The following is a 27,593-nucleotide window of genomic DNA, read 5'->3' on the forward strand; positions in this document are numbered from 1 at the left end:
TGAAGTAGGTTGTCCACCTAAAAAATTTGATTGTCCCTATATTGGCAGCCAAAAAAAATATAAAATGATCAACTACTTACTTAGATTCAAAAATAACTGTCAGAATTTTTTGCTCCCGGGCGGAGATAGTTTTAGTTTCACTGGTTTCAACCAATTCTGGCGGTGCGATTAGTTATTTCTTAGCAGTTATTCGGTTTTTTCTCTTTTTCTAGCGGTTATTTGGCAGTTCCTAGTGATTTAATTTTTGTATTTCTCGAATTCGGGTTGTTTTAAGCCTGGAATTCCAACTTTTGTCACTCTTTAGGAGTTGTTTTTGTCGAAGTTGCTCCTTTTCTATCTCTTTCCCCTTCATTCCTTTTAGTTTTTCTTCTCGCGATGCCGGAACCAAGTAATCAGTTCATCCAGCGATTTGCTGCCTTAACTACTGAAGAACAACCGCCTATTATGATAGATGGTGAAGATCTGCCTCCTTGGGAGATGGACATAGTTAAACATGGAGTCATTTGGTTTCAAAGTGATAAAAAAATCGACATTAACCAGGCGTTAATGAGACTTTCGAGGGTAATCCACGGTCCAAACAGATTCAATGTCTCTAAGATAAAGGATAATACCTTCTTAATTAAGTTCATTACTGCAACAGAACTGGATCTCGCTTTTGAAAGTTCCCCTTGGGTAATCCAAGATGAATTGATAGTCCTGAAAAAATATACTCCTGATGTTTTGTCAGGAGATCAAACTTTTGAGTTGGCATGGTTCTGGGTTCAAATGCACGGGTTACCGCCAAGTCACCTTAACAGCACTATAGTTAATCGTTTGGCGGCGCCGCTGGGTAGTTTCGTTCCTACTACTTCAGAGGAGCCTCTCAAATAGTGTTTATTTGTGAGGGTTCGCATTGAATTAAGCCTCACTCGTCCTACCCCTCCGAGAGTTTATTTAAAACTTTCTAACACCAAACTTATGGCGATTCCTCTCAGGATTGAAAAACTCCCTAAATTTTGCCTCTCTTGTGGACTGACTGGACATACTATTAATTTTGTCCAACTATGTTAGCCCTTAATGTTCTATTAAAACAGAACATATCGGATGAACAATGATTTAAAGTCACTAAGGCCATGACTCCTATCTATACTGAGGATTTCAAAGTGCCTTTTAACCCTAGAAACAAAATTAAAGAACTAGACTCCTTTGTCCAAGATAAATCTTTAACCACGATCTCTAGTAATTTGAATCAGACAGATTTAGCATCGAAGGATAATGAAGTGATTCCAGATTTTTCTATTAATACTAATTTTGGTGAATTGCTGTCTAGATTATCTAAAACGAAGAAAAGAGGACTCAGAACTTCCTATGGAGCGACGGGTTTGTATACTAATGCCATATTTTCAGGAAATTCGATACATTCACAGGGTCAGCAATCTAGTGCAAAAAGTTCGGGAGGATATATGGATGAAGAAATGACAACAGATGCAGACATATCATCTAAGTTCTATAGACGTTCATCAGACCAACTGGTCTTGGGTAATGGAAGGGTCCTGGCAACCCAAATGCCGCAGAATCCATGAGTGTCTTTGCATGGAATTGTCGTGGGCTTTGGAACTCCCCGACAAAAGAGACACTGAATCAGTTCCTAGGAGCAACTAAGCCTTCTGTGGTTTTTCTCGCTGAAAAAAAATTATCTAATTATGTACCTATGTTTTGTTTTAATAAAGTTAATCTATCTAAATATATTTCGGTTCCTTCGTTATGTTGTAGTGATGGACTCCTTTTACATTGGTCAAATGATATACATATGGATATTCATTATACATCACAAAATCTTATTCATGCTACTGTTAATGTCCCTTACACTGACCCGTGGGACATTTTGTGTATTTATGGACCACCGAATGTTAGGGACAGACCAACTTTTTGGAACGGTCTTCTAACCAAAATTTATAGTATTTCAAATCCCTATTGTTGCCTCGGATAATTAAATGCTTTGTGCAGTAATAATGAAAAATGGGGCGGTCGATCTAATATTCCTTTTTTGTCTACTTTCAAATAGTTCATCCTGAATGTTAATCTGCTGGACTTGGATTTCAATGGGCCAGCATTCACATGGACAAACAATAAAGTTATCCATCATTTAACTAAAGAAAGACTTGATAGATAACTATGTGATGCAAATTGGCTAACACGATATCCGGAAGCCGGAGTTTTTCATCTTCCCCGTTATAATAGTGATCATGCGCTGATCTTACTTAAACTTACAGTTGAGGGGCGACCTCTTAATACAATATCGAAGTTTGAGGTTTTCTGGACAAAACATGCAGATTATAAATAGACATTTGAAGAAAAATGGATCAATTCAGAAGGTAATTTTCTTGAAAGAGTTAATCAAGTCAGGAATTCTATCAAACAATGGAGTAGAAGAGCCTTTGGGGTTATCAAAAACAGATTGAGTATTTTACGAAAAATGCTTCTGGATTTACAATCGCTGCCATCCACTTCTGATATTCTTCAAATAGAAAGCAAAATTCAAGAAGAACTACTTTTTTTTGGAAAACATTCAAAGAACCAAAGCAGAGCAAAGATCGAGAACTAGATGGGTCCTAAATGGGGATAGGAACACAAAAGCTTTCCATATCGCTATGTCTATTAGAAAACAGAAAAATAAAATTCATCAACTTACCTTGAGTAATGGACAAAACACCAAGAATCTAGATGAAATATAACAAGAAATTTATCGGATTTTTTCAGAATTTATTTACGGCAACTCAAGTTTCTGAACCGCCGGCCGAAGTCATAAATGCATACAAGGTGTTCTCGGTCGAACAACTGGCCGATATCTCCAGGATTCCATCTGAAGAGGAAATTAAATCAGTGGTCGTAGAAATGGGCTCGATCAAAAGTCCGGGACCCGATGGCTTACCTTGCTTCTTTTTCCAACACAATTGGGAAGTTATTGGTCAGGATCTGATCAAATACATCCAAGAAGCCTTTACTACAGGTTTGATCGATCCTCATTTAAATTATACCACTATTGCTTTAATTCCAAAAAATAGGAATCCGAGTACGGCCTCGGAGTATAGACCGATATCCCTTTGCAATTCGGTCTATAAATTCATCACTAAAATTATTGCCAATAGGATTAGGCCGTATCTAGAAGAAGGTATTATGTGGACCCATAATGCATTCGTTCCAAACTGAAAAATTATGGATAATATCATTACTACTAAGGAACTCCGTCATTCGATGCATGGTTTTAAAGCAAAGAAAGGTATATTCTCGCTTAAAATGGACATGGCGAAGGCCTACGATTGAGTGAGTTGGGACTTTCTAGAATTTGTCTCAAAGCCACAGGATTAAATGGTCGCATTTTGAATCTTATTACGTCGTGTATTACGACTTCTAGATTTAATATCCAGATTAATGGTACCACAGTTGGGGATTTTAGGGCCTCTAGAGGCCTTAGACAGGGTTGTCCTTTATCGCTCTATCTCTTTATTTTATTCTCACAGTCTCTCTCCCTCCTTTTTAGTTATTATGAGAATCAAGGTACATTTACAGGTTATAAGTGTAGGGATTTACACCCTTCTACTAGTGTTTATAGCGGAAATATGACATCTAATGTCTACACTAGTATTCCCAGGATCACATGCAAAACTAGTAATTAATCTAATGGAGATAGTAGATTACCTTAATCGCTTTTCCCTCGAACTAGTTGAATTGATTGAAGAAGACCAAGAGCTTCAAGTGTAGCTCCTCTACTTGGGACACGAGCAATCAATTTGATCTCCCACCTTGTTGTATAGCTAGCACACCAATGGTGGTTGGAAAAGAAGAACACCTTCTTCTTTGACTAGATTGATAGTTAATGGGAATTAGCTCACTTTCTCCTCTCTACTTGATGTGGTAGAGTAAGAAAGCTTAGAGAGAAATTCCACACCTTATTCTCTGCCCTAAGAGTGTTTATATAGAACCCTAATAAGAATCCACCTCCTTTTAGGTTTCCTAAAACACCCTTTAGAATAAGATTTAGGGAAATAGTCGAAAATAGCAACTATTGATATTTTCTCAATTCCCTAAGGAGGAGGTGCCCAAACACCACGAAAATTGGCAGATATAATGTTTATTATATCAGCAACTAACCCTCCAAAATTCAGCCCAATCCGAGTCCTAGAAGTACCCGAACCGGTCTAGGCCCAAAAACCCTGTTTTTGGCCTTTTTGTACTATCTTTGCCTAATTCCTTTTTAGGCCTATGAGATATGTTTATGGGACACTCCCATGATTATATCTCACTCCCACTAGTCATATCCTAGATCAATTTGTCACTCTTATGTGTAACCCGTTGTAGGATCCGATCGAAGTTAGCCGCGAATTACTTCGTAATTCGACGATCGTAGTTGGTCTCTAGCTACAACTCTACGATCCCTAAATCAATCGGACTTGATGATCTTCCACATCAATTGTCCTATCCGACAAATTGTTCGCATTGTCACCTTGGTCGAAGGACATCTCCTTCAACTCCTTCAATAAGATCAATCAGCCAGCTCCTAATATTACACATTTACTTTTCGCTGATGATCTTATTATATTTGGAAAAGCTAACTTTGATAATCTAGAAACTGTGATTCGAATTATGGAGCACAATGGTAGCTTCTCTGGTCAACAGGTAAATTATTCTAAATCTTCCTTGTATTTCAGCAGAGGAGTCCCCACCAATGTCACTATGCAGTTTTTTCAAAAACTAAATGCTCCACTCATGACAGATAGAGAGAAATATGTAGGAACCCTTGTCCTCAAAAAAGACAATAGAATATAAAGTTATAACTGGCCCTTATAGAAAAGTTTCAAAACTTTTTATCTGGTTGGAAGCAAAAATAGATATCACAGGCAGGTAGGACCACTTTAACTAAATCTATTTTATCCTCTTTTTGCACCTATACATGTAGCTATCAAGTTTTGCCCAAGGGTGTGGTTGACCACCTAGATAAAATCGAGAGATGTTTCTAGTGGGGTCACGACATCTAAGATAAAAAGATTCAGTGATTCACTTTATCAATTGGGACATTATAGCCAGGCCTAAACACAAAGGTGGCTTAAGCATCAAGTCTATTAGTGAGGTTAATCAATCTCTTATTGCTAAAATGACCTGGAAGTTTCTTACCAACCCTAATGAAGTATGGGTTAAACTTATTCATGCCAAATACCTGAAAAATGAATAATTCTGGACTTATATAACCACTACTAGATCTTCCTAATTCTGGAAAGCTATTAATCTCACAAAAGAAACAATTAGGAAAAATATCATTTATCATGCAGCCACTGGTACCTCTATAAACATTCGACTTGATCCATGGATACCTAATAGGTCCGATAATATTTCTTCTCTTAATCATACTTTACCTCAAAATATTGTGTATGTTTCACAACTAATAATGCAGGATACGCATGAATGGAACTCATCTCTTATTCATGGACATTTTAGTGAAGCAGAGGCAAATGAAATACTAAATATACCGATTCATCATGCATATTCCTCAGATAAACTCATTTGGTGTCCTATAGAGAGTGGGAAATTCTCTTTTAAGTCATACTATACAGAAATTACAGTGAATCCAGTACTATCTCAAGAAGCATATGAGTTTCCTTGGTCTCAATTTTGGAAAATGAATCAAAGGCAACCAAAAATTCAGAATTTCATTTGGAAGTTAATTCACAATGGTCTACCTACACTTACCAATATAGGAATCAGAATCCCTCATGTAGATCAGACATGCAAGATGTGTGACTGAAGAAATTTGGAAAGTGTTGTACATTTATTTGGTGAATGCCCAATGTTTGGTAATCTTGTTCAACTAGCAGGTATTACAGATCTACAAGGTGTAAGAACAAATCCGATAAGAACTCTTTCTAATCCGTTAAAAGACAAGGAAAATAGACAAAAACACTGGTATACGGTTACTTATCTGTTGTGGGCTTGGTGGAAGGTGAGAAATGATAAACATTTCCAAGATAAAACCCCTAATCTGCAACGATGTTGGTGGTCTGTAACAGAATCCCTAAGGTATGTCTCATCTTCCTCTTCTAACTTACTCATTGATCAGTTTGTGCAGGAATCCCGATGGTGTCCACCTCCGGAAGGACAATTTAAAATAAATTTCGATGGTTCTTTGCGAGAAACTATTGCGTCTTGTGAAGCTTTAGTAAGAAACACTAATGGTGAAGTGTTGGCTTCGAGAGTATGCTTGATAGAACCAATCTCCCCGATGTTTAGTGAAATCGCCGCCATGGACTTGGGTTTAACCCTAGCTGATGAAATGAGTCTTCCCCCTTTTATAATAAAGGGAGACGCTAGGGTTTTGCTAGATCTAATCAGAGACGTTGATTTGGATCCCCCCTGAAGATTAACGGATAAATCAACAGCCTTCTTGCGAGGGTCATTGGACGACAATTGGAGCTCCACTGCTGTCCTCAGGTTCAAAACGAGGACGCGCATGCTTTAGCTGCCTCCATTTTACCCTTCAATAATTAATTTATTTCGTTTTAACCCTTCTGTTGTTGAAGTGGTTACAGTTTAGCCCTTGTGCTGAATGTTTTTTTTTGGTTGGTCTGAACTTTGTAACTTTTATGGTTTATATTATGGCTGTTATTCAAAAAAAGAAAATTCAAAAATCTAACGACGTTAATGACGTCTCTCTTAATCAAGAAACTGCACGTGGCGTGCTAGTAAGCTAGAAGCCTGAATAAATTTTGTACGGCTGAATGAGGAAACCAAGATTTTTCTCTAAATCGTACTCATCTGACTTGCTATATTCAAGTGAATTTATGGTGGAAATGTTGTAGAGGAAAGAACACTTCACAAGAAATCATAAAAGAATTCGTAAAAGGATACAAGAAAGAATTTCTTTCTTCCCCTTCCTGAGGTAAGAACAGACCCTTTCTTATGACTAACATCTCTCTAGCAATGCTATCTTCTCCCTGTCTGTTACTTGCTTAAATCTGGGAAGAAAAAAAGTTTAGGTCAGTTAGATTTATTCTATAAGAATAAGTACTAATTTCTTTGAAGTTGGGTATTCTTGAAATGGTTAATAGTACATTATTCTCTGAAAGTGAGGGATTGTTTCCTTAATTTTGTTGAAACTGTGAAATGCCATAAGAGAAAGATTATCTCCTCATTTTAGAAGATGGGTTTCTTTAATATCATTAAAATTCATATCAAATCTCTACTTTTTTTGTTGTTGTTGAAATTTTAAGTATTTGATTCGTCATTGAGGTTACTGTTACTTGAAATCTCATTATGCATAGATTGGGGTTTCTGGAAGTTTCTGCTGTTTTCACCATTAGGGGACGCAATAAATGTTTGGGAGTGACAGTAGAAGCTTTTGTAGGTCTGCCGTACCTCAATATCTCATTATGAGAATCTGAAAATGGATTTTCAGAAGTAATAAGTTTCATCGTTTGGATGAGTAAGGGGCTTTTCACGTGTCGGGTAGGATGTGTGTATGTGCTCGGGTAAGGTTGTGGAGGGGGCATAAAAATGGAGAAGATCATCTCTTTTGGCCTTATTTAATTTTACATTCTTGTGCTTTTCTTGTGATTTTGGAGAGAAAAATGTCATGACTTTGTATGGACAATATGTAGGAAAAGAACAAGTGGGAGTGACTGAAAACTAGGGCTGATGCTTACTGAAAGTTGTTCTTATTAGTAAAGTATTAAACTCCGAGGAGAAGACTTCCATTAGTATACTACTTTTACAATTCAAAATCTCCCGTAGTATCCTCTATGAGCATGATTTGTCATGATAAGCTTGTAGAAATAAATCTACTTTTATTACTTTATGGTCTCTTTATAAGCACAATGATGCAAACTAAGAGGACCACACCAGACTCTTTATCGAAAGAGGTTGTCTGCAACTCTTGTTTGATTCAACTTAACTCAATAAGTAACAAATCATAATTACAATGGTAGATGATGGCTCTAGAGATCGTACATCTCAAAGTAACTACTTTAAAATTGGGCCTGATATGACCGTCTGACTAACCTTTATAGAAACCAAATGTAGGATAAAGATCTAACTAATCATCGATTGGTACTGTATTATTTTACTATGTTTCCCGTGCCGACTGCTAGAGTAGCAGCCTCTGTCACACATAAGCACCGTTGATCTATGTACTGCCTAAGGTAGGCATACTTACTTGGCTTCGATTGCTCGTCCTCAGAAAGCTCGTGTAAATGGCTATAGCTAATGGTGAAGCAGCCAATCCTGATAATAGAAAATTCTTAAACGGAAACCTATTTAGTATTTCAGAAGCAAATTATTATGTGGAAGTACCATTGGCGTGTCTATCTTTTGGTGCCAATATGTGCCAATATAGCAGGAATCAGCGAAAGGGCTAGCTTTGTGTTGTACTTTAATTAATTTTCAATATTTATGGCATAGGATACTAATATGCGTAATGTATTTTGATGTTTATATTTATTTATCTTTATTCCTACCCTCCTTTTTTAGAAAGCAGAAAACTTGGGCATTGCCTGATAAGGATATCACCGGGGGAAGCTAGTTGAGAGCCGTCTGGTTGGGAGGAAACTGGTCATGAGTATGTTGGAGGGGACATGCTTGAGCCAAGGGAAGCTGATATACCTGCGCTATTTCTTGTCTTCGTTGTGCTTCCTCTGGTTACTTACATCTTACTCGGTAAATGGAACGATGTTGCACAAAAGAAGGAGAGGATAAGTCAGCTAGCTCTGTTAGCAGCCGAAGAAGCACTTCGTGCAGAGGCAATGGCAACTGTTAGTGATTTACCAGTTGATATTTCTCCAAAGGCCAGTTTTCATGTGTGTGCCAGATGCTTTGGTCCTGCTACGACCCGCTGCTCCAAATGCAAGTCTGTTAGATACTGGTATTGTTTTGGATGATGATAAAAATATTTGCTAATCTTTCTTTCTCCTTCTTTCAACTTAATATTCGCAACTTTAAAGGAAATCAGAGGCATCTTATATAAATAACTTCCTCAAAGTTGCGTAGTCTGTTCCTTATCTTCTAATCCTTGGTTTAACTAATTAGAACTGTTAAAAATCAGTCAAGGCGTACGCCTCTTGCCTTGAGGAGATCTGGTAGCCTCTTGCCTTGAGGCTTAAACATCTTTCCAGCTTAACAAGGCATACACCTTTAATTTTCGAGGCATACCTCTTGATGCGAAACGCCTGAAGGAGTTAGAGGCGCACGCCAGACTGTTTGTATACCAAAACAAAAGACAAAAATGTTTTTTTTTTTTTGTACTTTCTTTTCTCTTCTTTCTTTCCCACTTCTTCGAGCTAAAAAATGGTGGTTCTCTTCAACGAACTGAACTAGGACTATTTTCAATGAACGAAAATGTTTTTCTTTTCATTCTTTGTTTACCTGAGTTCTCCTTCTTCAAGTCATCTTTAGTACTTACAAAACCCTAATTTTTGTTTTTGTTTTCTGGTTTCTTTTCTCAGATTTCTCTGCTCCTCTCTGCGGTTCTGGTTTAGATGATTTTAAATAGGGAAATGTAATAGTTGCTATAGTTGTACATGGTTCTCTTTTCTCTAATAAAAAACAGAGAAAGATGATATGACTTTCTTTCTATATAAAAATTTGGAGAAATTTCCTTCGAAAAAATAATGTACGCATTTTACGCCTGGAAGCGTACGCTTCAAGGCACCGCTTCACATCTTAAGAGCCAACAGCCTTGAGGCTAAAAGAGGTCTTTTTGAACATTGAGTTTTTTCATAATTCATATTCTATCCCGAAGTTAAATAATCTTCTACAAAGTACGACTAAAACTCCTTTTGTTAAAATAGGATAAAACGATTGATAAAAAGACAAAGATAAGATCTATATGATGAGCGATGATGTTATAGTGATGTGCTGTTATGGTATTGGGCCAATACTACTGGTATCCATGGAAATATAGTCAATTTGACCTTCTCCATGAACTGAAACCAGTAACTTTGACCTTCTCCATCTTCTATTATTTATTTTGAATATCACACACTTTTGCAGTTCAGGAAAGTGTCAAATAGTTCATTGGAGGCATGGTCACAAGCAAGAATGCCAGCAGTTGGAAATGGCGTGTGCAAAGTTATCTTCTAAACGTTCTTCATTTGAAGAACCCTGTGACGAGAGTATTTTTACGAGTGATAGCTTGAACTCATTCTACCATGCCAATGATATCAAGCGTGCTGTTCAGAACAATTCTCCTTCACATAGACCACAACATCCTCCTCACCCTGCTAACACAACTATGGTCAATACCCAACAAGTCCTACGTACGGAGGAAAGTGCATTTTTTGGTTCCGTTGAAGAAACCAACAAATATCAGATCACAAATCCATCATTGGCTTCTGCAATTCCATCAAAGAACAGTGATTCGAGATATACTAAGGTTCCTGTACTTATCTGTGTGTTTGAGATCTGTATTACTTTTTTGTCATCCTGATTCAACTTCTAACCTTTTTGTTATCCTTGATGGGTCTAGGTAGTGAATGACAACTCCTTTGCTGTAGCAGAAGAAACATATAAATGGCATAGCGCCAATGGTCGTCCTGTTTCTGGGCGGGGACGCAGTGCTTCAAGAAGCACTATGAATGGAAGTCATAAATCAAGAAGTCTAACTCATGATACAGTTGAGTTGAGCAATGACTATAGCACCTCTTCCGCAATTTATTCAGATCCAAACGGGGGAACTGCATTGGAAATGAAGATGAACCTCACTTCAACTAGATGCAGTTCTCCTGCGGAGCGATCACCTTATAACAATGAAAGAGTAGGCTTGGGTTCTGCGCCCACAAAGATTCCAGTCAGGGGAAGCAAAAAAAGCAAATTGCACCCTTCGGGAACACAAACTTCTATGTCATCAAAACCAGTTGAGAAAGCATTAAGAGAGGGTTACATCTCGAGGATAGAGAGAAAGGGTTGCATGCTGAATGAATCAAGTGGGTGGTGTTTGTTCGTACTAAATTCATGTATCTTTCAGTACGACTCATTATATCCTCGAATACTCATTTCTTTGTGTAGATATTGCCCTAGCTAGTGGTTCCATGGGTGTCCATGCACAAGGAGTCAAGGAACCAGGGTTAGCTAAACTACATAGGCAAGATACCAACAGGTTCCGTGGTGATGGTCATAGAAAAAATAAGGTTTAGTGCTCACTGACTGGCACCCAATATTAGTTTGTACTCGTTTTACTAGTGTAGATGATAATGAATGATCAAGTAACCTGTTCTACGTTAATGATACAGGTGTTCTTCCCTTACGACGAGTTTGTAACATTCTTCTATTGTGAAGTTTGGGACCTTAATCCTAGAGGACTTCTTAATTGTGGAAACAGGTACCGTGTTATCTTGTTTAACTCCATTGTTGGCATAGACTAGATATCATAAAGAGAAAAGGGATAAAGCTTTTCGTGTAGGTCCCAACCTCCCAGGTGCCTAGGGACCACTTTCCTCTGGTCACACTTATATGATGGTAACTACTTGATAAATTTCATTGTACAGGTATAATTAGATATAAAAACTTCATGATCATTAAAATAAATGGTTCTGATCTTTTTATTATTTATTGGGTCATTTTTTTTTACTCGATCCTGATCTGTAATATATATATATGCCTTTGCAGCTGCTATGCCAATGCTGTCTTGCAATGTCTGACATGCACAAAGCCTCTCACCATCTACTTGCTCCGCAGATTACATTCAAGAAACTGTAATATGTGATTCTTAATCAATGCATGATATAGCTGTAAATGCGTATTCAATGTTATTTATTTTGGGGAATTATGTAACATTTCTTTATATGTTTAGGCTGTAAGAAAAAATGGTGCCTTATGTGTGAACTAGAGCAGCATGTGCTGATGTTAAGAGAAGGTGGTGGACCTTTGTCTCCGAACAGGATACTTTCACAAATGCAGAGTATTGGTTGCCAAATGGGTAGTGGAAATCAAGAAGACGCTCATGAATTTTTAAGGTGTGTCAAGATTTACCTTGCTAATTTTAAGCGCGTGTAGACATTTTCAACTTTTTGGTTCATTTCTAGGTCTTCATGTTTGATGAAAAACTGACGGCTCTTTGGGTTACTCATTTCCTTTACTGAACTTCCATTGTTTTATGATGTCATCTAATACAGGCTTCTAGTTACATCGATGCAATCTATATCCCTTGAGGGACTGGGTATTGAAAAGGAGGTTGACCCGAGATTGCAAGAAACAACATTCATTCAACACACATTTGGTGGCCGGCTTAGATCAAAGGTGATTCTTGTGACTGTGAGTCGTTTAGTCTGGTACAAAATATCTTCTTATAATGCCAATGTGGAGTTCTTTTCTTGTTTCTGTCATGATCCATAAACTTCGGTCACTACAACCAGGTAAAATGTCTGAGATGTCAGCACGAATCTGAGCGATATGAAAACTTTATGGATCTTACACTTGAAATCCTGGGCTGGGTTAAAACTCTGGAGGATGCACTCACTCAATTTACAGCTCGGGAGGATTTGGATGGAGAAAATATGTACATATGTGGAAGGTATGATGGCTGTTTGCATCCAATTTCACAGATATCATGTTTGTCACGCATAATCAAACTGACTTGATCAATTCACTAGTTTATTGTATTGTGCTTAAAGGTGTGGTACATATGTCAAAGCTCAGAAGCAGTTGAGTATACACGAAGCACCGAACATCCTTACGATTGTATTGAAGAGATTCCAGGTATTATTTACAAATAATGGTCCACAAGAGGTTTATTACACTCTAGTGCCGTCATTCTCATTTACCCACAGTTTCAAGATACCAGATTCACATGCACTATAATCTAATTCAGTTATGCATCTACTTGATCCTTAGTTGTAAAGCGCAATGAGGGGTTTTGAATTCGTAAAGAATGTACAAGAAGACATTAAAATATTTACCCTGTTATTCTTAAGGGAGGAAAATCACACGAAAACTACACAGACGAGAAATGATCCCATTTACTTGTGAAGTCCTAAAATGGTAGAAATTTGGGTTTCCTTGACTCTGAAGGTACAATGTGGTCTGAAACAAGCACATGACCGACTTTGATGCCTTTCTATCTTTAAAAAGATGTAGTTGAAGTTTTCGTTTTTGTTCTCCCCCCTTTCTTGTATAGATTTTTTCTTTCAATATTAATCCAAATATTTCAAAAAAAAAAAACAGAAATAGATGTAGTTGAGTTCCTTTAGATTGTCCATACTATGTTGTGCAAAATGTTTTACCATATCACCCCAAGCGAGTTATAACTAAATCTCCTTGAGCTCCAGCCACCTATTTAAAAGTTAATTGTTTTTGAAACTTTGAATGAATATATTAGGAACAAAACTATATATTTACAAGGTAGAGGGAATGGCAATGGAATCTCTCACGATATCCATGCCTCCTATTGATTCACTACATCTAGGAAAGATACATTTTTATATTTATCTAGCTTCCTAATCCAAGAGAATATCGTTCCTTTGATGTCTTCAGTGTCGACATTACTTGATAGGTTCTTTCCTTTGAAGATTTTGTTATTTCTGTCTTTCCAAATATTCCAAAATATAGCCGCTAGCACAAGTTGTCAGACTTCTTTTTTCTTCTTCCTCTTACAGAGGCCGCCCCATTGAGCCAGCATCTGAGATGCTGAGTCTGGGCTGCACCGTTGGACTGAGATAAAATTGCGGAAGAACTGCCAGATAGCTGAGGTTACTCTGCGATGAAGGAAAAAGTGGTCTATGCTTTCCTCCTCTTCCTTGCATAGTAAACATCTATTAGGAATATTGAAATCTCTCCGTTTGAGAGCATCCACTGTTGGAACTTTCTTAAGGAGGAGAGACCAAAGAAAGAAACCAACTCTTGGGGGAATAGCTTTGTACTAAATGACTTTTGAGGAGAGGAGTCTATCATCCGGTTATCCAAGTCAAGTCTCTTATAGCAGTTGGAAACTGAGAGAACATCCTTCTCGTCTGAAGCCCAAACCTTTTTATCCTGATTGCCTGAAAGGTTTATATCGTGAAGAAGTTCCATGAGACTAACATACTGTTGCACTTCCCAGACGTTAAGATTTCTTCTGAGGTTAACCACCCAAGTTTGAGTCTCACTGTTAAAAGCATTGGAGACCAAGATATTTTTCTGACACGCCACATTGAAAATTTCAGGGGAACTCGCTTTTAGGGGTTCAGAGCCTACCCAGACACCTGACCAGAAACTTATCTTCTCCCCGTTTCCTAGCTCCCATTTTGTGATATTATGGTTTGGTCTCAAGTTAGCAACGATGCCCTTCCATACCCCACAACCAAAAGTCCTGTTCTTGCAGTTTTTGACCCACTCCTCACTGCTCTTACCATACTTATTCCATATCACCTGTTTCCAAAGGGATACGTTGTCTTGATTCATCCTCCATAGCCATTTCATGAGGAGGGCTTGGTTCATTACTTTTGATTTTTTTACTCCTAAGCCTCCCTTGCTCTTACTGCTACTAATAGAGTTCCAAGCCACCCAATGAAGATTCTTCTGATCTTCGAAAGTATTCCATAGGAAGGAGCTCATTTTCCTGTCTATCTCCTTTAGAATTCCCATGGGAAAAGTGAAAAGAGAAAGGAAATATGTAGGCAATGCTTGAAGGACTGATTTAATAAGAGTTATCTTGCCACCTTTAGATAGCAAGTGCCCTTTCCAAGCTGCTAGCTTTTTGTTAATGCGTTCCAGAACCAGGTCCCGCAGCTTCTTGGACTTATACCTCTCTCCTTATGGAAGACCAAGGTATGAGGTTGGAAAAGTCCCTACTTGGTAGCCGAAATCCTTGATCATCTCATGATTTATGTTCTTCTCTCCTACTGCAGTAGCACTATAAATGTAGGATTTCTTCATATTCACCTTTAGACCTCACGCTATTTCACACCAAATCAGGATTTCTCTAAGCTTCCGTAATTGATCTGCACTCACATCAATGAAGAAAAGTGTATCGTCTGCAAACTGCGGATGATTAATGCTATCTCCTATCGGTGAAGCTTTAAAGCCTTTAACCCAGTTCTTCTCCTCAGGTACCTGCAAGCAATGACTAAGGACTTCTGCTACTAAGAGGAATAAGAGTGGAGACAAGGGATCCCCCTTGAACTCTGAAAAACTGATGAAGGTCTCCCATTAATAAGAACTGAAAACGTAGCCATCGAGATACATGAGTAAATCCAACTTTTACACTTGTAGCCGAATCACATTCTTTGCATAGCGTGGTATAAGAAGTCCCAACTGATTCTGTATAAGCCTTCTCAAAATCAGCTTTAACTACCTGTCCATTATTACCTTCTTTCCTTCTAGAATCGACTAACTCATTAGCTACCATCACCCCATCTAAAATCTGTCTACCTCCAGCGAAAGCACCTTGATAAGGGGAAATAATACTGCCAATCACTATGGATAATCTCATAGCTAGTATTTTGGAAACAATCTTGTAAGCTCCTCCTACCAAACTAATAGACCTATAGTCAGAAAACTTAGAACTGTTTTGGTTCTTTGGAATAAGAATAATGAAAGTATGATTCAGTCTCCAATAAAGAGAAGCAGTTTCAAAGAACTCTGAAACTATAGCCATCATTGAGACCTTAATGAGGTGTTCCATTCGTTCCTCTTCATTCATCTCAGAGAAGCTTACCTTACCTTTCATGGGTGCCCCAGACTCTCCTCGCCCTGACTTAAACTTTGGACGAAGCTGGATACTTTTTTTGGTGCCTTTAGCCTTCTTAGTTTCTTTCTCCATTGGAATCTCGCTAATCTTGGGCGCCATTTGAGCATTGGTCTTCCTCTTCCTTTTGTAAGTGACTCCTTTGGCCCACTTATTAGCGCTATTGACCAGATCAGTCAAAGCTTATGTTGTCAAAGGCGCGCATAGGCGACGCCTTGGCAAGCAAGGCTCAAGGTTGAAGAACAGGTCGTCTCGCGTGGAAAACCATGAGGCGATAGTGATAGAGAGGAGAAGAACTGTTGAAGAAGATGAAGATCTAGGGTTTAAGAGGTCCAATTTCGTTTAGAGAGAGAGAGGTGTAACAGATGTAAAAGAGATTTGAGCCCACCCTTGACCAAGTTTAAATAGGCTATTTAGTAGTGTAGGTAGGGAGGATTGACCTCCTTTTCTATATTAAATTCAAATAGGAAGATAGTACACCCTTTTAAAAGGGAGGCAGAGAAGCTTTTTAGGGATAAATCAGTAAAAATACATTAACCCCTCCTAGGGTTTTATGATTTCGACTTCTTCTTCTCTCTTTTACCTTCTTCATCCCCCTTAACCCTATCTCAAGCTGCTGCCATGAGGTGAGAGGCGCTAGGCGAGGCGACAACCTCATCGCCTCGCATCGCTTCTCGCCTCAAACAACATAGCCTTGACCATCTCTTGACGAATCTCCAGACCCAACATATCTTTCATTCCCGCCAACTTATTTGAAATTCGGGAGTGCTACATGTACAAAATCCTTGACAAGATCCTTGACATGATGAGTCATTTTCACTAAAAGACAAAAGAAATTCAAAGTTTTTCAAAGTTTGACTTTGACCTGGGCCGTTCTTTTACCCGTGTGACTCATCGTGTCAAGAATCTTGTCAAAGATTCTTTGTACACTTAGCATTTCCCTTTGAAATTTCCTCTTGGGACAACTGGATGATAACACCTTCCTTTGTCTTTCCTTTCCTTGGGTCCCTGACAAATTCTTCTACGTGGTTTCCTTATCAGAGGTTACCTCTGATTTATTGACCGTACCTTTCTCTGGGACAACGGCTACTGCGTCAGTGTTTATCCTGCTAGGGGTTGCCAGACTTGTCCCCTCGACCTTATCCTGAGTCGTCTATACTGTCCCCGGAGTAGTGTTTTCCGTTATCTTCTCCGGTACCTGATAGGGCTGAAATTGTTGATGCTTTTCTGCTATAGTAATGGTTATGAAGTTGATATTGTAACTGATGCCTTCCACTACTAAAACCTTTCTAGAGATCATCCTGGACTAACTTCCACATTGACAGACGCATACATTAGGTTGCTAAGATTCATGGTATCCTCATGAATGTCAACAATTTCTCCTAGGTCGGAGACTAAGGACGAGAAAATCTTCTCATTCCGTAAGTTGAACGGCAACCAATACATACGAACTTCCATTAGAGCTTGAGAGATGGTAACAGAGTTACACTGAGGTGCCCATTTGCTGAAGTGAATCGGTTTCCGTGTGTTAGGATCGATAACCGATTTCACTTCAGCAAGAACATCTAAAGGAGATTTGGATTTGATAATGGCATCATCATCATCATCCATTAGGTTGCTAAGATTCATGGTATCCTCATGAATGTCAACAATTTCTCCTAGGTCGGAGACTAACGACGAGAAAATCTTCTCATTCCATAAGTTGAACGGCAACCCATACATACGAACTTCCATTAGAGCTTGAGTGATGGTAACAGAGTTACACTGAGGTGCTCATTTGCTGAAGTGAATCGGTTTCCCTGTGTTAGGATCGATAACCGATTTCACTTCAGCAAGAACATCTAAAGGAGATTTGGATTTGATAATGGCATCATCATCCATGAAGGGTAAAATCTCAATATCCTTACTGTCGACAATATTACACACTATCTCCTTAACCTCATGCCAAAAACTGTCTGGTGATTCAACGGAAACCATAATAGTTTTCGACCAGTCCGTACCAGTAATCTCAGAAGAAGCCATAAGAGGGTTTGAAGAAGAGGGGTAAGGAGGCAGAGAAGATAGGGGGTTATGAGATTTACCTCTTGGGTTTCTCTGATATTTATAGGCCAGAGGAGTTTCCTCGAGATGCCCCTGCTCCTGTATTGTCTAGTTAGCACGCCTTCCTTGGTTGTTTTTACTCAACGGTGTCGGTTGGTTCATCTAAGTCGGCCAAGATTTTGAATCTACCATCTTGAGACCGATTAGACCGACTCCTTGTCTTCCCCAGGTGTATCTTGGAATATGGGATTCCAGGTCTAATATGCTGATTATTCTCCTTTCCAAGTTCCCTAGAAATATTAAGAAGATTCATAGGATTAGTTAATGACCCCACATCCTTCATTCTTACCTTCAGCTTCTCAGCCACCAACTGTTTTAGCTCAATGGCCATTAATTTCCAACCCTTAGCTTTTCCACCATAGGAATGCATATAGATTTCTTGCTGTTGTCGCCCTCCCCAATTTTATGAGCCCACATGTATTCCCTTCTCTCATTCAACATGCTTTCCCATAGCCTCAGATTAGACCCCTCACGAAGCCGAGATATTTTTTTTTAAGATATATGTTCTGGTTTCTGCTTTCCCATGAAACCTGAAAGGCTTGAAATACCACTCAGAGGCTAAATCAATAATCCATTCTTTAAAATACCGAATTTCAGAGATAGCCTACCTCCCATTTCTCAACCTGGAGAGAAGAAGTCTCTTGTTTTCAATTTTGACAGACATACCGTTCATGGTGATCTCCGGTGAAAGTCCAGCCAAGATAACCTCCTATTGATAAACTCAGTTCACCAGGCGGAGCTATACCACCAGGCGGAGCTATACCAGAATCAGAGATACTGTGCAATGTCTTTAGCTATGGATTGGTTTACTGCGATCTCAAGGGTTGGTTTAGTGTCACCGGAACTTAGTCGCAAACTCACCTGTGTCAGAGCTTCTCTCTCCTACGACATTAGTAGTAGATTACTTTTCCCATTTAAAAGTTAATTGACAGATACATTTCTTGCTTACACATCATAACTGATAAATCTATAAACAAAACATCTGTTTTCTTCTAATAAGGCTTTTTGGACTTAGCGACTTACCCAAGGAAGCGGGACAGTTTATCTCTCTTAAAAATGAGATTCAAAACACTGAAAATGAATTTTTTCTCTAACACTAGATTCGAATCAAACCGAAAATTAGTTTTTGGGCCAATCTTGAACACCACTTCGATGTTTCAAAACTGTGTTAAAGCCCTAGATTTGGTTTATAAATCTTGAACACCACGTTAGAATTTATCATAAGGGACGCCCGACATCTTTCTTGTTGGATCTTTTCATATCCACTCCTCACATCTCAATAGTCGGATCAGATCTATGATCGTAAAATGAAAGGTTCCGATCGCTTTTCGTGACGATACGTACGTGCTAAGTGCAAAGTGCGTGCAAACACCTCTAAAGCGCCCAATGCACCCTAAACGACCACGCCACACCCGCGTTGCGCGGTTTGCTTGGTGCAAACCACACAAAGCACCTTATTATGTCAAGAGATCTACCATTAATACATGGAAGAGTCTATATAAGAAAATAGTACTTACAATATATCTTAGATGTGGGACTCACTCAAAATTGCGGTTCAGAGTAAGTTGTTCTCATACCAAATTAATTTATTAACAACTCATACATAGAGAATTGAATTTGGACAAACTTCAAGTCTAAATTGAATAACTCGGCGAGACTAATCTAGTGAGACCTCTTGCTCGAGATTTAAACAACTCTAGGTCCCCCTTATTTAGGGAATACCGGTCCAGCAGCTTTTGAGCTAGTGGCCGATTCCAACAACCTGAACCTAATTGTGTCTGAACTTCTTTCTAGGCCCCAAAATTTGTTTTGTTTTTCCAATTCTACCCTCCTTATGTGTACTTCAATTATTTCTGATATCTCTTATTTGTTTCTTTATCCTTCACTTCATGATCTGCTTATTATTTACTAATGTATCACCAGTCGACAAGCCAGTCAAAGTTGTTGATTGACCCTCCACTTTTCTTTTTTTCTCTTTTCTTTCCCCCTTTCCTCTTGTTTTTTATTTTCTTTTCTATTACCACTTCAACCACCATCACGGGGCTCTCCCTTACCTCTTCTAGTCGAAATTAGCGTGACATGTCACAAACCTATATACAAAAAAAATGTCTCAAATATTAGGTATATCTAATGGTAGAATTAATTTTTTATTATAAAATGATAAAAGTATGAAGCAATTGTCATCGAACAAAAAATGTCATCATATTTTGCGAGAATTAATCTTTTTTGATAAAATTTTCATTTAAAATATTTACTTAAGTTTGCCCTGCCTAAAATGAAATCCTAGTTCCGTCCTTGTTCCTATCAATACTTCAGATGTATGTAAAACCTTCTTTCCTCTGATCTGAAAGTTGGTTTGTTTAACTCTGTGTTTTTCGCATCAGGAGGGAAAATATGGGAAAATAAACAAGTATATCACTTTCCCGGATATGTTGGACATGATTCCGTTCATGACTGCCACAGGTGACAGTCCTCCCCTATATATGCTGTATGGAGTTGTTGTTCATTTGGATACATTAAATGCATCGTTTTCTGGGCATTATGTCTCCTACGTTAAAGATCTGCAAGGAACATGGTTCAGGATAGATGACACCGAGGTAAAAATTTCTCTTTCCACATCTACAACGTCTTCGTACAGTTGAAGCTAACATGCTGCCTTCTGACCATATAACAATGTTCACTATTTTACCGGTCTTGACATTTTTCTTTTGAAAATTGTTGTTGTTTCTTACACTTTCACGTTTTAGTCTTTTCAAGGGGAGATATACAAAAGTGAGAAATTCATTAAGTAGAACATGAGTTCTATCAAGTGATTAAAGCTGTTAAAAGAAACTTGAAGCAATTACAAAAGACTCATCGAGTTCACATATGGAAACACGAGAAAAACCATCTGTATGCGACTATCCCCTTACATTCCTTATGGGAAGATCCCGGACCATTCAGACAAGGCGGTACTAGTTCTGTTTCAACTTGATGTTGCTCATTCAGAGTAGGTCTTCTACTATGCCTTTTGGTCCGTTTTTGGCCTCCAGTGTTTGTTGAGCATCTTTTGCTTGCAGTAAATGGCCTCTCTTCTCACTGCCGTTACTGTTTACTTTGTAAACCACATCTACTAGTTGATCAATCTTATTTGAACCAGGGTACATTCATTATAGCTCAATTCAATGTATAGCAATAGAAGTTTTTTGTTTGTCCTTGTTACTTGCTTGTCATACCACTTATGCATATCCAAACGTCACATTCTTGGATTCAGTCTTTGAGTATATTGTTTGTTGACTCCTGCCTCTCTCCATAAAGCATGTTTCTCTGCTATTTTCTCATATAATTTCCTTTAATTTCATTTACATAAAGTTCATGTTATACTCTCAAAGATAACTTCCAGTTTGCCCCCGAGCTTAAGCACATCCACACAGACCACACCACTGATTTTAGAGGGTGGTTCCTGATGCAGGCTTATTCTTATTAGGAATCGTGGAAAAACCCTTAGTGGGTTGAACTAAGACTAATATTTTTGTGGTGGCGTTATAGTCAGTCATCATGTAGATTATCTTCATAAATCATCAGCTTCTTCTAAAACTTGTAACCCATTAATCCGTTGATTTACTATCAAAGGCGTATCTTTTTGTGGTGGCATTATACATTTCTTAAGTAACATTCCTGTTTTGCTAGTCGTCCTTTTGTGTCTAGTTGGAGTATTTCTCATCTACAATTACATTTAGAATTATTTATGATCCACGAGGTGAACAAATTCTTCCGCCTTAAAGAAAAATATCCAGCTGCATTATTTGACCAATCTCGATTTCGAGTCTGTTTAGCTGGTTTTCCTCAGTATCAGATTCTGAACTCCTCTGAGATTGATGAAATCCATCTTCAGGTTAAATTTTGATATTTTTTTTTACACGCAGCATCTCAAAATTTCTCGTCAATCTTTTCTGACAGGTTCAGCCGGTTCTTATGAGCCAAGTGATGTCGGAAGGTGCATATATCTTATTCTATACCAGGTAAATATGCTTAGGAAGTTGGTTGTGTCACAGTTGTGCCCATATTTTTCTTTCGTCTTTATTTCTTACATAGGGTTTTCCAACACACCAATACCTTTTTTTGGATTCCTTGTACTTTTTAAAGAGGTCCTATAGTATTGTACAAGGAGAACCGAGTTGAATCAGGGTAGTTCCCCGACAATCTCTGGCACACTGATTCTATCTCCACTATCATTCTGCACCACCTTCACTTTTAGAAGTTTAAGTATGTTTTTGTATAAACTTTTCTGGAGATAATAAGTGAAACAACTTACATTCTCAAAAAAAAAATTTCTTCAGTTTGCAGTGAGATCATGTAAAACTGATGTTAAAGTTAAATACAGTTCCGAATGTAATAAAAATAATGAATTAGTTTAGGTGAAATAGTTCTGGCTTTTGAGAACATGTATTTAGATCAGCAATGAAACAGGTAATAATCTGTTTTTTGGGAAAGCTTAAGAGTTGGGTCAGGATACCCCAACAACAAAATATGAAGTAAGAAAAAGCAGACCAAGTGGGTCTTAATCTTAAATCAAAATTACCATCCTTCGAAAATAGTAATTCTTGAATTTCCCCACAACTATCTCTTGATTATGATTGTAATTTGAGTTTTGAGTGTTATTTTTGTTATTATTAAAAGTATAAGAACCAATCTTGCGACATTATTGTAACCATATTATCTCATTAGTTGCGAAGTTTCAATGTTTTGGTTTTTAATGTTACATGTGTAACATGGAATGTGAGTGTAGTGATCAGTTTCCTATTTTTCAAGTTTCCGAGAGATGTAATGCTTAGATCCTCTCAGCAGTTTCTAACTACTTAAACTCTGAATTAGGTCCTGCCCACGTCCTCCGAGAGATTGTAATGGCAAAGCTACAGCATCATCGTCGGCTCCAGCTTCTGCAGGACAAGGTGTTTACAAAACTCAGAAGTTTTCTACTACACTACAGAGTGGACCAAGTGAATTCTTTTCCACTGCGGAGCTTTCATCAGAATTGAGACGCGAAATTTACATGGGCCATAACAGTCAGGCATCGAATGGAGAGGCCCTACAGATTAGAGAAACTTATGCTGAGTCCACCAACTTGGATTTTTCAGATGCAACATCTAGTGATTGGTCAATTTTTACAAGCTCGGATGAATCATCGTTTACGACAGAGAGTACCCGAGACTCTTTCAGTACGGCAGATTATTCCGACCCTCTTAATGCTGATTCAATTTTATCTTTATTCAACAAATACACACTGGAATATTCATCTCAAACCAACATTTCTTGCCAGAGATCAACTTATAGGAAGCAGTAGCCTAGATTACTCTCAGAAGGCAAAGGATTTGTTCTAGATTCATATCTGGCAACTCAACCGCTTGTCAGTTTACAGAATCAGGAGAATCCAACAAACTAAGACAATTTTCTCACGCCAGCCCGAATATCAGATGTCTGCAAGTATTGGGGGCAACAATCCCAAGGTCTGATATATAGTTCTGTTGAGCATTCTGAGTTATGAGCTCTAGGTAGTGTTATTGTCAGATTAATCTTTGTAGTTTGAATGAGGAAAATACCATTTTCATCTTTTAAGTAGTTTTTTATGTTCTCTTTTAAGTAGTTTTTTCTCGTTCTCGTCATATTGATTCTCTCTTTTGAGATTAGAGACGTCAATTCACCCTTTGGAATCAAAACAAGTGTAAAAATTTTAACTTTCAGGCTGTCATCTCTTCTGATCATTTTATAGTTTTGTGGGGTTATGTTTCGGTTGAATAATTTTAAGTTGGGGCAATGGGTAGGGGTCCAAAATAATATCCAAGTCTGGTTTGATGGTCGATCTTATAGTATTATTGAAACTAGGTTTCCTCCCCGTCCGTAAAAACTAGGTTTCCTCCCCGTCCTACGGACGGGGAAGATCCCTCTTGGCTAACGCCTTTGAGGAACAAAAAAATAAATTTAAATTACAACATAAATTACATTAACTTCCTTTAATTTGTAAATCATATTCCAAAATCAATAGAGGAGAGATAACCGTGTGGTTAAAGAGGAGAGAGATTCAATTTTAAGTGAAATAGTTAGGAGAGAAATTAGGACGATATGGGAGAGTGGGTTAGTTATTTAGATCTTTCCCACGATTTTCGAACCAATTTTGACTGATTTACATAGATACCCTTCTTTTTTTAGTGTATTTACATGAAAAGATTTTATATTATCCGTCGGATGTGTTCCCAACTAAATCTCTAGAAATAAAATGGACGGCCAGACTTATCTCCTGCATAACCGACTGATCTGTTTTAATATATAGATTAGGTCTTTTTGCAAATTTCTCTATACTAAACTCACCCTAAAAAAAGGGTTATTTCCAAAATGACCCGTTGCTTTATGACCAGCTTCCCCGTAGCGCCTTACTTTATAGAAAATACTCAGACGACACCCTTTGACCGTTACCGTCCATTTGACTGTTAACCTCTTTTTTGAATTTTCCAGAATATTCTTATTTTAATTACTCTGCATCAATCAAATTATTTCTCTCTTCTTCATCCTCCTCAAAATGTTTCTCTCTGTAAAATCAATCAAACAATTCTATTCCGAGAAATTACTTTTAGAAAGAGAAACAATTTGATGTCCTGAAATTTCACCAGAAAATTGATTCCCTGAAATATCAACCCATTCAAGAATTTAAGACTTGTTTGATTAAGAGATGGATTTCTCCACTTAACTGATTATCTTGTAAATAAAGAGCATAAAGTGGTCAGAGCTTGAGATGAGAAACAAGAATCCAGAAATTAGGTTCCCAGACAATATAACCACTTTTGATCGATGAAGATAATCTAGGTAGGGATTATCATTTAGGAAGAGGGATTTCAAATTTACTCAACCAAAAAATTAGAGGGATCGCCAGAAAGAGAGTTTCTTTAAAATTCAAAGCAAAATGTGGATCAAGCTGATTTCAACCTCTTGCCATCTAGGGTTCTAGTTAGGTTTAAATGTTCTAAAAGACTAAGGTGCTGTTTGTTTTTTAAAAATTTCAGATCTGAAATCTGAATTGGAGTCCAATTCAGATTTCAGATGTTTGTTTTTTTTTCTTGACTAAAATCTGAAAGTTCTGCTGAATGGGCTTGAGGTCTGAAATGGGCTGAATAAAGTCCATTTTTTTCAGACTTCAAAACAAGCCTGAAAACCAAAGTCCATGGCTGAAATGCGGCAAATTACGTTAATACCCCCATAAATCTGTATTTATTTATTCAGCACCGCCTCCACCAAGAAAGCCACCACCGAGACAACCACCACCACTGAGACCACCACCACCACCACCACCAATGAGACTACCACCACGAATGAGACAACTACCACAACCACTGAGACCACCACCACCCACTGATACCACCACCACCCAATGATCTTTACTTATCATCTGATTTGCTTAATGATAAAAGTAACCCCAATTCCCAGCCAGTGAGAATGGGGTAGATTTTGTTCATACACACCTAAAATTGTATTCACACTATCCTCTGAACCAATACATCTTAACAAGATTCATTTTTAGCCAATTAATCTTCCAAATCCAAACGAGAAAGATATCTTTATGCATGCGAAAAAAAATTAGTTTGTAGAAGGAATAACTATTTTTTGAAAAATAAATTTTGTTTTGAAAAATAATTATTTTTGAAAAAAAAATATTGATTTTTGAAAAAATAATGATTTTTGCAAAATATAATGATTTTCACCGGAAAAAAATAGGTTTCATAAAATTTTAGTTACCTAGAGACAATATTTAAATGAGATTTTATTTTTGGGATATTATTCATGAATTTGAAGGATATTATTTTAATTAGAATCTTATTTTATAAGAATCTAAATATAATAGACAAACAAACCAAAGGATTTTAAATGAAGGAATCAAGAATCGTAGAATTCTTATTGGTTACCAAACAAACCAAAAGAAACAATTTGGATTCATGAATCCGTGGATTCATGAATCCTGCAACCAAACGAACCATAACTTCATTGATTGCCAAAGGCTAAAGGATTACATAAATTGAAGTTAAAAGAAGACCAAAGAACAACTCGATTTTACATGGAAATTGAAATGGACTGTCTCGTCTGGGCCAGAGCAAAGTGGGCTAATTCGCGGGCTGCTATATTAGCTTACCTATTAGTAAACTTTAGTGCCCAAAGAGGAAATCTGTCCAGCCAAGTAAGGGCTTGTCGAATGTAGGGTTGTATTCGCCAAGATAGATCATCCTGACCGTCGATTATTTCCTCTATAAGAGCTAGGCAGTCCCCTTCTATGATCACTTCATTATGCCCTAAATCTCTTCCCGACTTAATTGCCAAGAGCATAGCTTTCGCTTCACTCTCCAACCCCAATCTTCCCTCTGTAGTTTCAGCTTTTTGTAACAAAATTTCACCCCTCGAGTTCCTTGCTACTTCTCCTATAGCAGCCCCAGTTGGAGAGAAAGCCCCATCGAAATTAATTTTGAGTTGATGTGTCTGGGGTGGGATCCATGATGAGTTGTTAGAAACTTCACCTTCATTGGAAGATCTGTTGCAAAATCGACTCGCTTGAATCCTAGCCTGGTGGAACATATAAAGCAGATCAGGAGTTTTGCTTCGGAACAGTAGCTCATTACGTCCTTTCCAGTATAACCAAATAAGGTAAGAAGTAAAAACCACCTTTCTGTCCTCTTGTTTTTGTATTACCATGTTCTTGATGAGATCAGCTGGATTTGTGTTTTGAGGTATTCTTTCGAAGGTGGAGGCCAGACTTATAAGTTGTTTGAACTTTTGACAAGATCCAAACAAGTGATCTAAAGTTTAATGTTCCTGTCCACACAATCTGCAGTTGGGATCTATCGTATTGTTGTACCTGTAAATGGAATCAAGCAAAGGTAAACCGTTGTTTAATAATTTCCATAGAAATAGTTGAATTTTTGGTTCCAAAATCTGGTCCAAGGAAAAACATTTCCAGCTCGGTTGCTTCGAATATTATTGCTAACCCCTCTATAATACGATTTAGCCGAAAACTTCCCTACTTTATGAGGAGTCCAGATCAGTTTGTCTGATTGAGGTTGACTCAGTAGATGGATTTGGAGAATAACTTTAGCTGAATCTGGATCGAATAAGTCCTTGATGAGGGGCTCATTCCATTTGTTGTTTCTTATTAAGTCAGATACAAACACATGATTCTCTGTAAAGCAAACAGATCAGTACTAAAGAAAACAGATTAGTACTTGCTTCTTAAGGAATACTCCAAACACCGTCGGAGTCCTGATTTCTTGAGTTGAAACCAAGGAAAAGACTTTGAGAACCCTTTGCTAGGGGAAAACCCTTTAATATTACTTGAATATTCAGAAAATGTAGACTGCCTTACAAACTAGAGAGCTTCTACCCTATTCTAAAACCATTTGCATCAGTCCCTCCTTCTTGAAGAGAACTCGTCCTCGAGTTAGTTGTTGCTGCTCCGCCTCCATGATAAGCATATAAATCAGAAACATTAAAAGTAGAATGAATTTCTCATGTCCTTTCGGACTCATGCGATAATGCGGCCAATTCGGAAGGCTAGTTCTTGGGACCGAATCAATATGATGTTGGATACTTCTCGTAGGGGGTAATCCGGCAGATAGATCACTTGGGAATATTTCAGCAAATTTTTTTAGTAGTTCTTCACTTTCAGTTGAATGTGTTTGTCGTCGTTGTTCTTTCGCCTTTCCCGAAACAAGAGCATATGTCGTCGAATCTGCCTCACACTCTTGTAGAAATGGTCGAACACCCAAAGAAGCACGCTCTTCTTTCTTTTTACCTTTGG

At 37.9% G+C, this 27,593-nt stretch overlaps 2 protein-coding genes across 4 annotated transcripts; one reads left to right on the forward strand and one right to left on the reverse strand.

Moving 5' to 3' along the window:
* Positions 1-6,614: 6,614 nt before the first annotated feature.
* On the forward strand, positions 6,615-23,523 carry UBP15 (ubiquitin-specific protease 15). Of its 3 annotated transcripts, none has more exons than XM_086636992.1 (14): positions 6,615-6,910; positions 8,497-8,887; positions 10,015-10,396; positions 10,490-10,946; positions 11,029-11,150; positions 11,253-11,341; positions 11,629-11,714; positions 11,813-11,975; positions 12,135-12,258; positions 12,375-12,532; positions 12,633-12,717; positions 20,167-20,379; positions 21,722-21,783; positions 22,637-23,523. In XM_086636992.1, exons 2-14 carry the CDS (start codon positions 8,601-8,603, stop codon positions 23,103-23,105), a joined length of 2,697 nt encoding a protein of 898 aa, XP_086493118.1. In that variant the 5' UTR covers positions 6,615-6,910; positions 8,497-8,600; the 3' UTR covers positions 23,106-23,523. The 3 variants fall into 3 exon arrangements, 2 of the variants coding, with proteins under 2 accessions (XP_086493118.1, XP_086493119.1); XR_015223848.1 differs by having other exon boundaries at positions 6,672-6,910; positions 20,167-20,771; XM_086636993.1 differs by having other exon boundaries at positions 6,824-7,007.
* Positions 23,524-25,025: 1,502 nt separating this feature from the next.
* On the reverse strand, positions 25,026-26,491 carry LOC147544122 (uncharacterized). The gene is made up of 2 exons (XM_086635631.1): positions 26,035-26,491; positions 25,026-25,162 (listed from the first exon to the last, which is right to left on the reverse strand). The coding sequence occupies exons 1-2, from the start codon at positions 26,489-26,491 to the stop codon at positions 25,026-25,028; spliced, it is 594 nt and encodes a 197-aa protein (XP_086491757.1).
* Positions 26,492-27,593: the final 1,102 nt, after the last annotated feature.

Source organism: Eschscholzia californica, unplaced genomic scaffold (genome assembly GCF_041429995.1).
Source record: "Eschscholzia californica isolate CP2 unplaced genomic scaffold, dmEscCali1.0.p SCAF_4, whole genome shotgun sequence".
Classification (NCBI taxonomy): Eukaryota; Viridiplantae; Streptophyta; class Magnoliopsida; order Ranunculales; family Papaveraceae; genus Eschscholzia; species Eschscholzia californica.

Excerpts from the sequence above, each read along its gene's own strand:
- UBP15 (XM_086636992.1), top strand. The coding sequence starts at position 8,601 with ATGCTTGAGCCAAGGGAAGCTGATATACCTGCGCTATTTCTTGTCTTC. Across the intron at positions 11,151-11,252 it reads ATGGTCATAGAAAAAATAAG|GTGTTCTTCCCTTACGACGA; the intron begins GTTTAGTGCTCA and ends TTAATGATACAG. Across the intron at positions 12,259-12,374 it reads GTGGCCGGCTTAGATCAAAG|GTAAAATGTCTGAGATGTCA; the intron begins GTGATTCTTGTG and ends CACTACAACCAG.
- LOC147544122 (XM_086635631.1), bottom strand. The coding sequence starts at position 26,491 with ATGGTAATACAAAAACAAGAGGACAGAAAGGTGGTTTTTACTTCTTAC. Across the intron at positions 25,163-26,034 it reads TATAGAGGAAATAATCGACG|TGGGTGGTGGTGGTCTCAGT; the intron begins GTCAGGATGATC and ends TGGTGGTATCAG.